This window comes from Chaetomium fimeti, assembly GCF_033439085.1.
Source record: "Chaetomium fimeti strain CBS 168.71 chromosome Unknown B0H64scaffold_2, whole genome shotgun sequence".
Classification (NCBI taxonomy): domain Eukaryota; kingdom Fungi; phylum Ascomycota; class Sordariomycetes; order Sordariales; family Chaetomiaceae; genus Chaetomium; species Chaetomium fimeti.
The window spans coordinates 1,331,143-1,343,819 of record NW_026944330.1 but is presented as its reverse complement, the minus strand read 5'-3'; the positions used below and the strand labels follow the sequence as shown (position 1 = coordinate 1,343,819).

The following is a 12,677-nucleotide window of genomic DNA, read 5'->3' as shown; positions in this document are numbered from 1 at the left end:
AACCTCAGCCCTTTTCCATGTCTGAGTTCAAAGGGCCCTAGCTGAATGCACTAATGAGAGGGAACTTGCCGTCCACCGACAAACGCCGCTCGACCGGCAGTGGATCCCACAACCGGCGATGATTTGCATGAGAGCGGGACCGGTTTGTCGGCACCGAACCAACGGCACAGTGACATCGAAAAAGATCCTTCTGTAACGAAAGGCCGATGGCAACCACGCACGTTTAAATGCGTTCCGTTCCTGGAAAGACTTGCTCCTGTGAAAGACGCAAATGGTCACCTTCGAGCCTTTTGACATTTCCTGGCGCAGAAATGGTTATTCTGTTGGTCTGCCGGCTGAGCAGGACCGTTGAGATCGGCAAGACAAATGTCAGCTGGAAGGGCAGCTCCATTAATAGAATCAGCCGCGGGGGACCTGAGAGGCAGGCTGTGTGCAATTGTTACTTGAGCCAGAAACCTACGTAAGATTTCCAAGCAGCGCCTCTCACTGTGCCAAAATGCTGCTGCGTGTGCCGGAAACACCGAGCGATGAGTGGTCCGAAGGGGAGTGCTTCTCGAAGAGCTCTTACCCCTGACCTGACCTCCAGGTCCTGTCCATGCTTCTCCCCCTTTTCGTGCTCATTGACCAGACGGGCTTGGCTTCGCAAGCTGGAAGCCGGAACAAAAAAGGGGCCGTGATTGGTGGCATGCTTTGGGTTTCTGCAAGGCGGCGGGTGCATGGCTCCACTCCCGGCTGCCCGTGGCCCGTGTGCCGGTGATGGTTGATGGGGGTAGGTACCTAAAGGTTCCACTTGTTCCCGTGGGTGCTGGTGGCTCTGCGCTTTGGGCCTGCAGCGCTGCACGGGCGCCTCCGACGCTAAACTGCACCTTCACTCAGGCCGCCAGCTTGTGAATTCTCTGAGTGGCACGCCGATTGAACTTGTCTTCCACACACCTATCCATTTCCCAGCGGAGATCCGCAGTCTTCGTCGGCAACGGGAGCATTAATTCCAGTAACACTCGCTTGCGCGACAACGCGTGTAATACATACCTCCGTCCGAATACCTGTTTGCTTTTCCGACGGTGCTCCCCCTTTTAGGCGGCTATCCATTTCACATTTCAGGACGGGGTGCTCGCTGACAAGGGGCCCCCTCATAAAAAAAAGACGGGAGGTTGACCGGAACAACCAAAACTGAACTCCGGTGCTGCGCCAACTCCACCGCGAAGCCGATGCTCTCCTAGTTATCGCCACCCTCGAGTGTGTCGACTCCATCGTTGTCATCCCTACGCCTCCCGTTTCGGAATTGCCTCTGCACCGGCCCGCGAACGGCGTTACTGGGTGCTGCACGATCCCGTCCGGCTCCGACGCTCGTTTGGTCAATTGAGAAGCGCGCATCTTCTCGAGACTCGGCCCCACGGGCGAATCTATCCGACATCGCAACAGCGCTTTCCCAGCACGTCCCCCGGACATTGTAGCTGGGCGCAAGCGATCCTCTCGGCCCGTCATGGCATTTCTTTTCAAGTCGAAGAAGCATCAGGACCGCGGACTCTCGAGCCGAGATGGACCACAGGGCTCGGGGTCGTCGGCGGGGAGCGCGGCCGCGCGCGTGAGAGTAGACAAGGGCTCTCGATCTACACCTACCGGCAGTCTCCATTCGCTCGATAACGACGGCAGTATGGGCAGCCCCGAGCAGTTCGCCCGCCAAAGAGGCCAGAGCCTGGACCAACAACCGCAAGCCTCTCCCCAGGCCCAAATCCAGCAGCAGCATCCGAGCGAACCACCAGTACGTTTACATATCCCGCAAACGACCCGCGACATACCTTACCTGCGCGCCAGAACAAGAAGCTAACATGTGGTGATGCTAGGTTCGCAATGGCGCGCCCTCACAACCGGGGCAAAGCCCGAACGCTTCGCTGTACCCGTGGTCACAGCGCCGGTTGACCTACACTTCGTCACACCCGAGTCCATTCCCGAGATACGGCGCCGCAGTGAATTCGGTTTCGTCCAAGGAGGGTGATATATACGTGATGGGTGGCCTGATCAACAGCTCTACCGTCAAGGGCGACTTGTGGCTGGTCGAGGCCGGCGCGAACATGTCCTGCTACCCGCTCGCCACCACCGCCGAGGGGCCAGGCCCAAGGGTCGGCCATTCGAGCTTGTTGGTAGGGAATGCGTTTATTGTGTTTGGCGGGGACACGAAAATTGAGGAATCGGATGTCCTCGACGAGACCCTCTACCTCTTGAATACATGTAAGGGCGACGGCGCGGTTTCCCATTTTGATACGCTTGCTGACACACGATAGCGACGAGGCAATGGTCAAGAGCACTACCTACCGGGCCCCGGCCATCAGGTCGATACGGGCACTCGTTGAATATTCTAGGCTCGAAGATCTACGTCTTTGGTGGCCAAGTGGAGGGTTATTTCATGAATGATCTTGCGGCCTTTGACTTGAACCAGTTGCAGATGCCCAATAACCGCTGGGAAATGCTCATTGCTAGCAGTGACAGCGGGGCGCCACCGCAGGGGAAACTACCGCCGGCGAGAACAAACCACTCCGTCGTGACTTTCAACGACAAGTTATACCTGTGAGTATTCCCCACGTCTTTTTATAACGAGGAGCGTCGTTCACTAAGACTATCTAGATTTGGCGGCACAAATGGGTTCAAGTGGTTTAATGACGTCTGGTGTTACGACCCCATGACGAATCTCTGGTCCCAGCTTGATTGTATCGGTTACATTCCGTCTCCGCGGGAAGGCCACGCCGCCGCCATAGTTGATGATGTCATGTACATTTTCGGAGGCCGCACGGAGGAAGGGGCAGACCTCGGCGATTTGGCGGCGTTTAGGATCAGCTCCCTCCGCTGGTACACCTTCCAAAACATGGGACCGTCACCCTCACCGCGATCCGGACACAGCATGACCGCGGTTGGCAAGACGGTTGTCGTTGTTGGGGGGGAGCCAAGTTCTGCCGCTACCGCCGTCAACGACCTGGCGCTTGTGTACTGCCTCGATACGACCAAGATTCGCTATCCGAATGACGCAGCCGCAAACCGAGATGCTCCGAGGAACAGGCGCCCCAGCGATGTCACAGCCCAGAATTCGGCCCGAAATACGCCATCACGCGACGGCTCGAACGGCCCGCCCGATTCTAGGAGACAAATTGGACCACCCAACGCCATCAACGGGTATAGGTCACCAACTGGCGAACCTAATCCATCAAACGGCCACCCCAACGGCCCTTCCAGGCTTCCGAGGTCCACGGGGCCAGCAGGACCTGCCGGCCCACCGCCCCAGGGACAGGCGCCGAAACCAGGGCTCAGCGCAGCCCCTCCTCCTCGGCCGAGGACCTCCTCATTGGAACGACCAGACCAGCCTTCCCTCTCCCCCGTGACATCCCCTATCCCACAACAGGTTTCAAATCTCAGGGAAGTCGAAAGTGCTGCCGCCGCAAACGGAAGGCGTACACCCCCGACACAAAACCCACCACGTTCCTCCTCGAGGCAAGCAGACGTTCAGGCAGTCGATGCGGCGAAGTCGAAACCGACCAAACAAGGGCGAAGCCAAGGATCCGTTGACAGCTCGACCGAGCCAGCTCTCAAACAGGTCATACCCCGACCAGCCTCTCCTCCTCCGCCAACTCGGCAACCTAGCAACCCGCTGGGCAGGAGATCATCGACGCGGAATTCCCAAACTGTCGCCCTTCTCAAGGAACTCGATTCTTCCAGAAACCGTAATGCCTGGTATGCGTCGGAGCTCGAACTAGCCCGTAGAGCTGGCTACATGCCCAATGCGTCACTGAGCCCAGTACTAGACAACCGCGCCATGGAAACTTTCGATGACGAGGACAAACCACTCATTGAAGCGCTGCTTGCTATGCGGACGGAACTCGCCAATGTCCAGGCATCCGTCGACAAACAGGCAGTTTTGGCGGCCAAACAAATCGCTGAAGCTGAGAAACAGCGGGATGCCGCTATCCAGGAGGCAATCTACGCCAAGGCTAAAATGGCAGCACGTGTAGGGGGGAGCGTCAGCAGCACGCCGCAGTTCGATAGCGAGAAGGATATGGACGACCGTGCCGGCGAAATTGGGAGGAAGCTTGCCTACGCCCTCAACACCCAGAAAGAACTCCAGGATCAGCTAGACCGCCTCAGCGTCGAGTACGAGGCGGAAAGGAAGGCGCGGAAGCTCGCAGACGACACGGCCAACGCAGCGCACAAGAGGATGACGGACCTTGAGAACTACAAGCAGCAAAACGCATCCGAACTCGAGCGGCTCAAGGCCGAGTTGCACATGACTCAGAGAGAGGCGCGGGAGCAGTCGGTCGCCGCTGTGGAAGCCGTAGCCGCAGCGCAAATGCTCCGCGTCGAAAAGGAAGAGTTCGAGCAAAAGTACACCGAGGCCGCGGGGAGCTCCAAAGAACACTCCGAGACCTTTGTTAGCTTGCGCGGTGCTGTGGCTGCTTCCGCCGAGACGAAGGCTCTGTTGGAGCGCAAGCTCGACGAGGAGCGGGCTCTCAGGGAAACGGTCGAGTCAAAGCTCAACAAGCTCAAGGCCGAACACGAGGCGCGGACCGCCGAGCTTGTTGCCGCGACGCAGCGCTTACGAGACACCGAGGAGCTGGCGGAGCAGCACGCTAACGAGGCGCGGGTGCATCGCGAAGCCGTGATGGCTGGCTTGGATAAGATGTCGATGAAGGACACTGCCAAGTCGGTCACTGGCGATACCGAACGGATCCGTGCTCTCCAGGGACAGGTTGACGCAGCTAATGCCTTGGTCAGGAAGTACCAGCAGGAAGCGGATAGTGCGGCAGACAAACTACGGGGTGCGGAAGAGCGCATCGCTGGACTCGAGGCATACCAAGAACAGGCCAGCCGCGAGGGCGTGTCCATTCGTCGGCAACTGCAGAACGCTCTGAGGGACACGCAATCTCTCCAGGCCGGAAACTCGGAGCTCAAGCAGCAACTGTCCAAGCAACACCTTGAGAGCAATGCTATGCTTGTCCAGTACAATGCTTTGAAGGATATCCTCGGCGAGCGAGGGATTTCACCCACCGTGGCTATGCGGTCGCGTAGCAGCCCACGGGGTAGCCCCCGCGAAGGGTCGCCCGAGCAGATGCGTCTGCGGGAGCTCGAGCAGCAGCTCACCGCAGCGCAGTCGGCACTCGAAGAGAGCAGAACCCAGGCCGCGGCCCAGGCGCAAGAGTCAGAGTCAACATACCGCGACAAACTCGCCCAGCTCGATAACGATTATCAGTCGGCCGTGCATTACGTCAAGGGCACGGAGAAGATGCTGAAGCAGCTTAAGGAGCAGATCTCGCGGTACAAAACCGAGAACGCCAAATTGAAGGAGCAGGTGGTCGATCTGGAAGAGCGGCTGGGCGGCGACTCCTCGACACCCAGGACCCAGCAGGCCCCCGCAGATTGGGAAACGCAACAGAAAACTTTCCAGGCCGAGATCGATAGGCTCCAGACTGAGCTCCACAAAACCGCCTCCGGGCTAGAACAACAAGTCCAGTCCGTCCGACAAGAGCTCGCCAACGTCCAACGCGAACGCAACTCGGCCGTCCACGGCAGCGAGGAGGCGCGCCGCCGCCTAGAATCTTCCAAGCGCGACCTGGAGCAACTCCAGCAGGAAAACGCTCTCCTCGAGCGCCGCGCCCAGGACGCCGAGCAAAAGGTCAGCACGCTCCTCGACCAAGTAGAGCTATCGGTAGACAACTACCGCCGCCGGAGCAGGCAAGTCCCCAGCCTCAACTCGGAATCCATCGGCATGGCCACCGCCAGCCCGACCAACGGCGGCGACAACGGCAACGGCAACGGCAACCACCACCACCGCATGCCCGGCCACCTGCGCCAGGAGTCCACCGCCAGCGAAGCGGAGAGCCTCTACGACCCCGCGGCCCCGAGCACCACCGTCACCACAACTGCCGGCGGCGTCGGCGGCGGCGGGGGCAGCGGGCTGGGCGAGGCGCGCAACAGCGCCGCGCTGGACAGCCTGGCCAACGAGCTGGAGACGCTGCGCAGCCACTGGGAGACGACCAACAAGAACTACCGGCTGAGCAACACGTTCGACTTCGACGCCAACCCGGTCACGGCGGCGGCGGCGGCCAACGCGGCGGCCGGGGGCCGCAAGGACGAGGGCGCCGGCCTGGGCCTGAGCGAGAGCCTGGCCGATTGGCGCAAGAGGCTGGATGAGAGCCATCCGGATAGTCCGGGTGGTGGGAAGTGAGTAGATTGAGAAAGGTGGGGGGTGAAAGGGGGGGGGGGTTGGCCTGGAATTTTGTATACGCGGGGGATAGACGGGGAGGGGGGAGGTGAGAGAGAGAGAGGGGGGTGTACTACTAATATTCTGGCTGGTCGGTTCCAACCGAACAAAGGGGGAGGCGGGGGCTTTCTTGTTTCATTTCCTGCCTTGCTTGCTTGAGGAGGAGCTGGTGGTGGTGTTTTCCTTTCTTGCCCTGCCGGCGATTTGTTGTCATTTTCCTGTCGTTGTCTTGACCGACCGAGTACCCAGACGCTTTTACCTGTTTTTGTTTTCAGTTTCCTTCTCTTCTTTTCCTCTCTTTGGTCGAGCACCGCGAAGGCTGGGCGGCTTGATGAGGCGGGCTGCGCTTCAGCGTGCTTGTTTTGCTGTACTTTGCTCTGTGTTACGATATATAGGCCGTTGGCCTTTTTCTGTTGTGTTGTTGACACGCTGGATGGATGGAGACTGGACAGTGGGGGGGATGATGGATGAAGTCAATGAGGAGGGAAACCAGGTTATATCCGCTCTTTCCCTGGCGGCGGGTGCCAGATGGAGTTTGTGTTGTTTGAGATAATATACCACTGTCTCTTCCGTTGTGCTTCGCGTTTCGGTTTCTTGGCTAGCAGTTGTCTGTCTGTAATGTGTAGGCTTGGGGGTAGAACGAGTGTGGGCTATAGATGTGGTAATTGGTTTGTTCTAAATAGGATGTGAACACAAGGAAGGTCGGTAGATTTATGCGAAGTTGTCTTTTGATCGCTTTGGTCCCCTCTTGTCGCTAGAATTAATATGTAATGAGTATAAGTTATGGAGCCAAGATAGAAAAGTTGGAATTAGCAACTGGAGACAGTCTTATACCGTGAAAACAGTGATGTGGTTATTTTTCCAGTCAATAACCAGTAATCTGTAGTTGTTGTAGATATCTGTCTAACTCACCATCTTGATGTCGGGGGTAACTCAGCGCACCCAAGTCGCATACACGACCAATCTACAACACTTCCACATAAAACTTGTCATCTCACTTCTCCTAAATTCAATGCGATATCAAATGATCCCGGCCAAGGGGCTCCTATTTCTCGCCTACCCAAGACACACGCCTCCGACACACGCCTCCGACACACGCCCCTCTCACTCCTACTGCGCAGTGATCAGACTCAGATAAATCCCCCACCCCAACCCAGCCAACGCACCCACTAGACTCCGCGCCTCAACCGTCGTCAAAAACACATAATTCACCAAGCTCACCGCGGGCCAGAACCGCCACCCGGCCTGGATCAACCCCCAAAACTCGGCGCGCGTCAGCGCCCACACGCTCGCCCACGCGACATCCTGATACCGCATCGCCTCCGCCCCAGCACCCCCCAGCAGAAACGCCAACCCCCCGGCCCGCACATCTCCATCCCCCGCGGCGCGCGCGGCATAGTGGTGGGCCATGGCCTGGCGCGCGGCGTGCATGAAGAGGCTGAAGAGGGCGGTGTTGGCGGCGGCGCCGACGGTCTGGTCGAGCAGGGCCTTGAGCGCCGTGTTGCGCTTGCTGAGGCGCGGCTCGATGACGCGGCCGCGCGCGGCGTCGGTGTCGAGCTTGGCGTCGTCGGCGGCGGATGCCGCGGTGATGGCTTCCTTGGTCGGCGCCATGTGGTAGGCCGGGAAGGCGGACTCGAGGAAGTCCTGCCAGAGGAAGTTGGGCGGTGTGGAGAGCAGGGCGAAGAGGGCGTATTGGAAGACGGGGATGTAGTCGATTATGAGGGGTGTCTGTTGTGAGGGGGGTTAGTGTGGGTTGGTGAGGTTGGGGGTTGGGGTGGTGGGAAGGGGAGGGTTGTGAAGACGGACGTTGTTTTGATGAGCGGTGATGGCTTGAGCTAGGATGTTGGAGATGGCGGAGATGACGGCGCCTTGGATGGTCGCCGTCACAATGGGGGGCGCCATTGTTGTAGTTATTTTAAGTGAGTTGGCTAATGGTGGTGGTGAGTGAAATAAGGTAGCCCGAACCTCAAAATGAGTGTTTCTTTGAGGATTGAAGTTTGCGGTGTGAAAATGAGAAATGGTGTTGAGTTGAGTGAGAGCTGAGACGGCGCTGAATGTTTGTGACGAAAGCGAGTGCAACGCGCCGCCGGACCCACTTGCCACGCCGTTCGTGGTCTCACTGGTTGGCCATGAACGGATGTGGCATGAAACAATTGAAGGAGAATCAGACGTTTCTGCAGTTGCAGCTTAGTGGTTTTGGTGAGCGTACCAGGGTCCCCTTAAGTTCTCCATGTTGAGTTGAGAAGGGTGGTGGTACGTGTGACCCGAAAGGGAGCTCGCGTAGTTAAACGAGTCAACACCCAAGTTAAAAAGTCACCTCTCCATGTATAGTAATAGTACATGCTCTGTAATTATCTCACATTTCGCGTTGATCGCCTGGTCGCTGTCCGCTCTGGTTTATAATTTGCATCCCGCCATCAACCCTCAACCAAACCGTTCCCATGCCGCCTGTCTGATCGGCTGCTTAGGACCGGCATAGGATCCACATGAAGACCAGCTGTACGACATAGGAGTAGAAGAAGAGGAACTGCGTCCGCTGGCTTCTCTTTGCCCGCGAGTCGAGTGGGTGCATCGTCTGCATCGGACCCCGGTTGTCGTTGTTGTTCTCGGGCAGGAGAACGTATTTGAGAGACCGCATCTATTCCAAAAGTCAGTTATGAAACCGTCAACCTGGCAGATCTTTTGGGAGAACTCCTTACCAGGAAGAGTGAGTTTGCCAAGAAGGTGTAAATGAATACAGTCCACCCGATCCAGCCTCCCGTCCCTTTCCCGCCATTGACCACCTCGGCCACGCTAATCGTAACAATCACGCCAACGAACTTGTACCCCGAGTATGCCACCAGATCGAACAGCTGCGATTCGTTCGAGATGCTCAGTAGGTAGCATCCCACCTTCAGCCCCCCGATCTCTATAATCACGGCCACCATCGCAACTGTCGCAATATACCCAAACAGCTCTGGCTGGAACTCGCCCTTCAGCCCGGAGATTAAGGCCCGGAGGAATATGTACGTGACCAGCGACATGACGGGGATATACATGTCCGGGCTGTTGATGTCATCGCGCGGTGGCAGATACCAGGCCTCCTGGCCGGAAGGCCCTGTGGCCTGTCGTCTGGTCCACGGCTTGTGTCGCCAGGGAAAGAGGACGAGGAACAGCTTGTTTATTACGTAAGAGTTGGTGACGATGAAATAGTGCTTGACGGCCGAGACGTTGACGAAGCGGTTCACCTGGTGGTTTCGGTTTAGTACGGGGATACAAAGGGTTTGCTAATGGAATCGCGCCGGGACATACATTCTGTTCAAGGTATTCCTGCCCCTGCCTGAACGCTGTCTGGCCAAAGTGCGACGCTATCTGCGCGGTCGGTTCGTTGATGAAGTTGCCATATTGCCCAAAAATATTGGGCCCTCCCGCTGGCCCCGGACCTTGCTGTTGCTGCTGTTGGTGCTGCTGCTGGTGTGGTTGTTGCGGGTACGGGCTGCCATCGTAGCCGCCTTGGGGTTGTGAAGTTGGTGGAGGCGGGGACCGGAGCTGGGGAACTGTCGAGACGTGCTGCGGCACCGGATGGTGGAGAGGAGGGGAGCGTCCGTAGGTTGCTCGTTGCTGCATGATGCGCGATCAATGGAAGGTCGGACACAATGCGGCTTGATTATGACGAGGTGAGGACTTTTGCGGCGGGCGGATCGGTCACCGTGATCGGCAATTGACTGAAATGTGTGGTGGTGATGGGAGCTGGGCTGCCCTCGAAATGCGACAAGTTTGGCTGCTTTTGGACATGTGTTTTCAGCAGTCAGCTTGCTGCATGCCGCGTCCCCTGAAAGACAGGGCTTGGCAGCAAATTGGCCCGGTTAATCCACGGCTGACGCCGCCACGCCCAGGCCTGCCCCCGGGCCACGCCAATCACTGAATGCGATTCTTCTAGAAGGACAAGGGGCTGCAGTCCGGGACCCGATTGCCACCTACAAGCGTGGAACTCGTGGCAGAGAACAGTCCACAGTCCGTCCGTCCTTCTGCATCAGCAAAAGTCAGCAACAAGGTCGGCGTTCGACCTGCGATTCACCATGTTGGACGCTTTCGAGATCATCAACACATCAGGAGTGGTCCTTTGGTCCAGGAGTTATGCAGCTGTCAGCCCCTCGGTAGTCAATAACTTCATCTCGGATGTCTTTATCGAGGAGAAGAGCACCGTTGCCGGCGCAAAGGATGGCGCATCTGCCGCCACCAACCCACCGTACAAACACGACCAGCACAGCCTACGATGGACATTCAACAAGGAATTGGGAATCATTTTCGTCGTGAGTACTGGGAAGCCACTCTTCCAGCTTCTCGCCACTGCCACTGACTGACACTTGTGACAGGCAGTCTACCGCTCTCTCCTGCACTTGCCTTGGATCGATAAGCTCGTCGACAACATCAAAGCCATCTTCTTGAGTCTCTACGGCGACCAGCTTAAGAAGCCGAACACTACCATCATTGAGTGTATCAAGTTTGACGAATACTTCGAACAACAACTTCAGGAGCTCGAGCAGGGCAGCAGCAAGTCGGACACACGCGCATACATCGACGAGGCCACGTCGGAGGACCCAGGTGACGATCCCCCTTTGCCGCCGGCTCTCGTGACCAACCAGACATCTCGGGACAAATCATCCGCCGAAGCTTCCCCAGTTGCGACACCCAATGTCTCGCGCCCGTCGACTCCCAGCGCAAGCCACCTGTTGGTGGCCAAGCCCGGGCCTGGTGGTAAAATGTCGAGACGGGCGAGAAAAATCCAAAATACCAATTCGGCGCCACCTTCATCGGGCGACGAAGGCCCGGGCCGGAAGGGGAAGCCGGCCAAGGCGGCGAAACGTGGGCGGAAATGGGATGCGGATGGGCTCGCGGATGAGACCGACGACGTTCAGCTCGATTACTCCATCCCCTCCGGCGGTGAGGTTGACGCCGGTGGGAGACCGGGGGCCGTCGAGGAAGTGGATTCCTCCACGTGGGGTGCGAGGACGAAGGGGAAGTTCGTGCTCAGGGACTTGGGTGACGAAGTTCATTCCATTCTGGCGGATGCCGACGCCAAGAAGAACGCCGAAACTAAGACCGAGGGATCAAGCGGCCTTGTTGGGTCGAGCCTGAGTGCCATTGGGGGACTGTTTAGGAACGTTGTTGGCGGCAAGACTTTGACGAAGCAGGACCTCGAAAAGGCAATGAAGGGCATGGAAGAGCATCTTCTCAAGAAGAACGTTGCGCGTGAGGCCGCTGTGAGGCTATGCGAGGGCGTTGAGAAGGAACTCGTGGGAGTGAAGACGGGCAATTTTGAGAGTAGGCCTGCTTCCCTCCCCCGGTGCCCCTGAAATATCACCGCTAACACACACTAGGCATAAACGCGAGGATACAAAAAGCCATGGAAGCCTCTCTGACCAAGATGCTCACCCCGACATCCTCCCTCGACCTCCTCCGCGAGATCGACGCCATTACCGCGCCGTCCGCTACTTCTCTCCGGAAAGCCCGCCCCTACGTCATGTCCATCGTTGGCGTCAACGGCGTCGGCAAGTCCACCAACCTTTCCAAAATCTGCTTTTTCCTTCTGCAAAACCAGTACAAGGTGCTCATCGCCGCCGGTGACACCTTCCGATCCGGAGCGGTTGAGCAGCTGGCAGTGCACGTTCGCAATCTCAAGGAGCTGACAGCCCGTGAGGGTGGACAAGTTGAGCTGTACCAGAAGGGGTACGGCAAGGATGCCGCAGCCGTGGCCAAGGATGCGGTTGCCTTTGCTGCCCAAGAGGGCTTCGATGTAGTGCTCATTGATACCGCTGGACGGAGGCACAACGATCAGCGATTGATGTCCTCGCTAGAGAAGTTTGCCAAGTTTGCGCAGCCGGACAAGATTTTGATGGTCGGCGAGGTATGTTGATCCCGAGCTTACCCCCTACGTCCGAGGGCGCAGGAATGCTGACTTATCTAATAGGCGCTCGTCGGCACCGACTCAGTCGCCCAAGCCAGGAACTTCAATGCCGCTTTTGGGTCCGGCCGGTCGCTGGATGGCTTCATCATCTCGAAGTGTGACACCGTCGGAGACATGGTCGGCACGCTGGTCAGCATTGTGCATGCCACGAATGTACCGGTGCTGTTTGTTGGCGTTGGGCAACATTACTCGGATTTGAGGAACTTCTCGGTCAAATGGGCAGTTGAGAAGTTGCTGAGCAGCACATGAGATGTTATTGGAGGGCTGACTAGACATCGGGGGAATATTGGGTACGATTAGCATAGGAAAATATCCGAATAATGTCTTTTGCGAGGGTTGTGGAAAGATAGGTGTTTCTCTGTGCCGAGTGTTCCCCCCTGTTTGACTTCCATTTCCCATTTCGAAGGGTTAGGGTTACTATGCGTTAAAAACCGTCACGTGCTCTCGTGGCCGCCCCAAACTTTCGAGACCCCGCGTAAACGCGTC

At 57.6% G+C, this 12,677-nt stretch overlaps 4 protein-coding genes across 4 annotated transcripts; 2 read left to right on the top strand and 2 right to left on the bottom strand.

Annotated features, from left to right (window-relative positions):
* Positions 1-1,329: 1,329 nt before the first annotated feature.
* Positions 1,330-6,228, top strand: B0H64DRAFT_78116 (uncharacterized protein). The gene is made up of 4 exons (XM_062808749.1): positions 1,330-1,762; positions 1,845-2,229; positions 2,283-2,565; positions 2,623-6,228. Exons 1-4 carry the CDS (start codon positions 1,484-1,486, stop codon positions 6,206-6,208), a joined length of 4,533 nt encoding a protein of 1,510 aa, XP_062662071.1. The 5' UTR covers positions 1,330-1,483; the 3' UTR covers positions 6,209-6,228.
* Positions 6,229-7,079: 851 nt separating this feature from the next.
* On the bottom strand, positions 7,080-8,518 carry B0H64DRAFT_78097 (uncharacterized protein). The gene is made up of 2 exons (XM_062808748.1): positions 8,051-8,518; positions 7,080-7,972 (listed from the first exon to the last, which is right to left on the bottom strand). The coding sequence occupies exons 1-2, from the start codon at positions 8,144-8,146 to the stop codon at positions 7,355-7,357; spliced, it is 714 nt and encodes a 237-aa protein (XP_062662070.1). The 5' UTR covers positions 8,147-8,518; the 3' UTR covers positions 7,080-7,354.
* B0H64DRAFT_78096 (YIF1-domain-containing protein) lies at positions 8,517-10,038 on the bottom strand. Its single transcript, XM_062808747.1, has 3 exons — positions 9,536-10,038; positions 8,944-9,471; positions 8,517-8,882 (listed from the first exon to the last, which is right to left on the bottom strand). Exons 1-3 carry the CDS (start codon positions 9,848-9,850, stop codon positions 8,709-8,711), a joined length of 1,017 nt encoding a protein of 338 aa, XP_062662069.1. The 5' UTR covers positions 9,851-10,038; the 3' UTR covers positions 8,517-8,708.
* A 169-nt stretch (positions 10,039-10,207) lies between these two features.
* Positions 10,208-12,524, top strand: B0H64DRAFT_385486 (signal recognition particle, alpha subunit, N-terminal-domain-containing protein). Its single transcript, XM_062803077.1, has 4 exons — positions 10,208-10,536; positions 10,600-11,548; positions 11,605-12,131; positions 12,195-12,524. Exons 1-4 carry the CDS (start codon positions 10,303-10,305, stop codon positions 12,438-12,440), a joined length of 1,956 nt encoding a protein of 651 aa, XP_062662068.1. The 5' UTR covers positions 10,208-10,302; the 3' UTR covers positions 12,441-12,524.
* Positions 12,525-12,677: the final 153 nt, after the last annotated feature.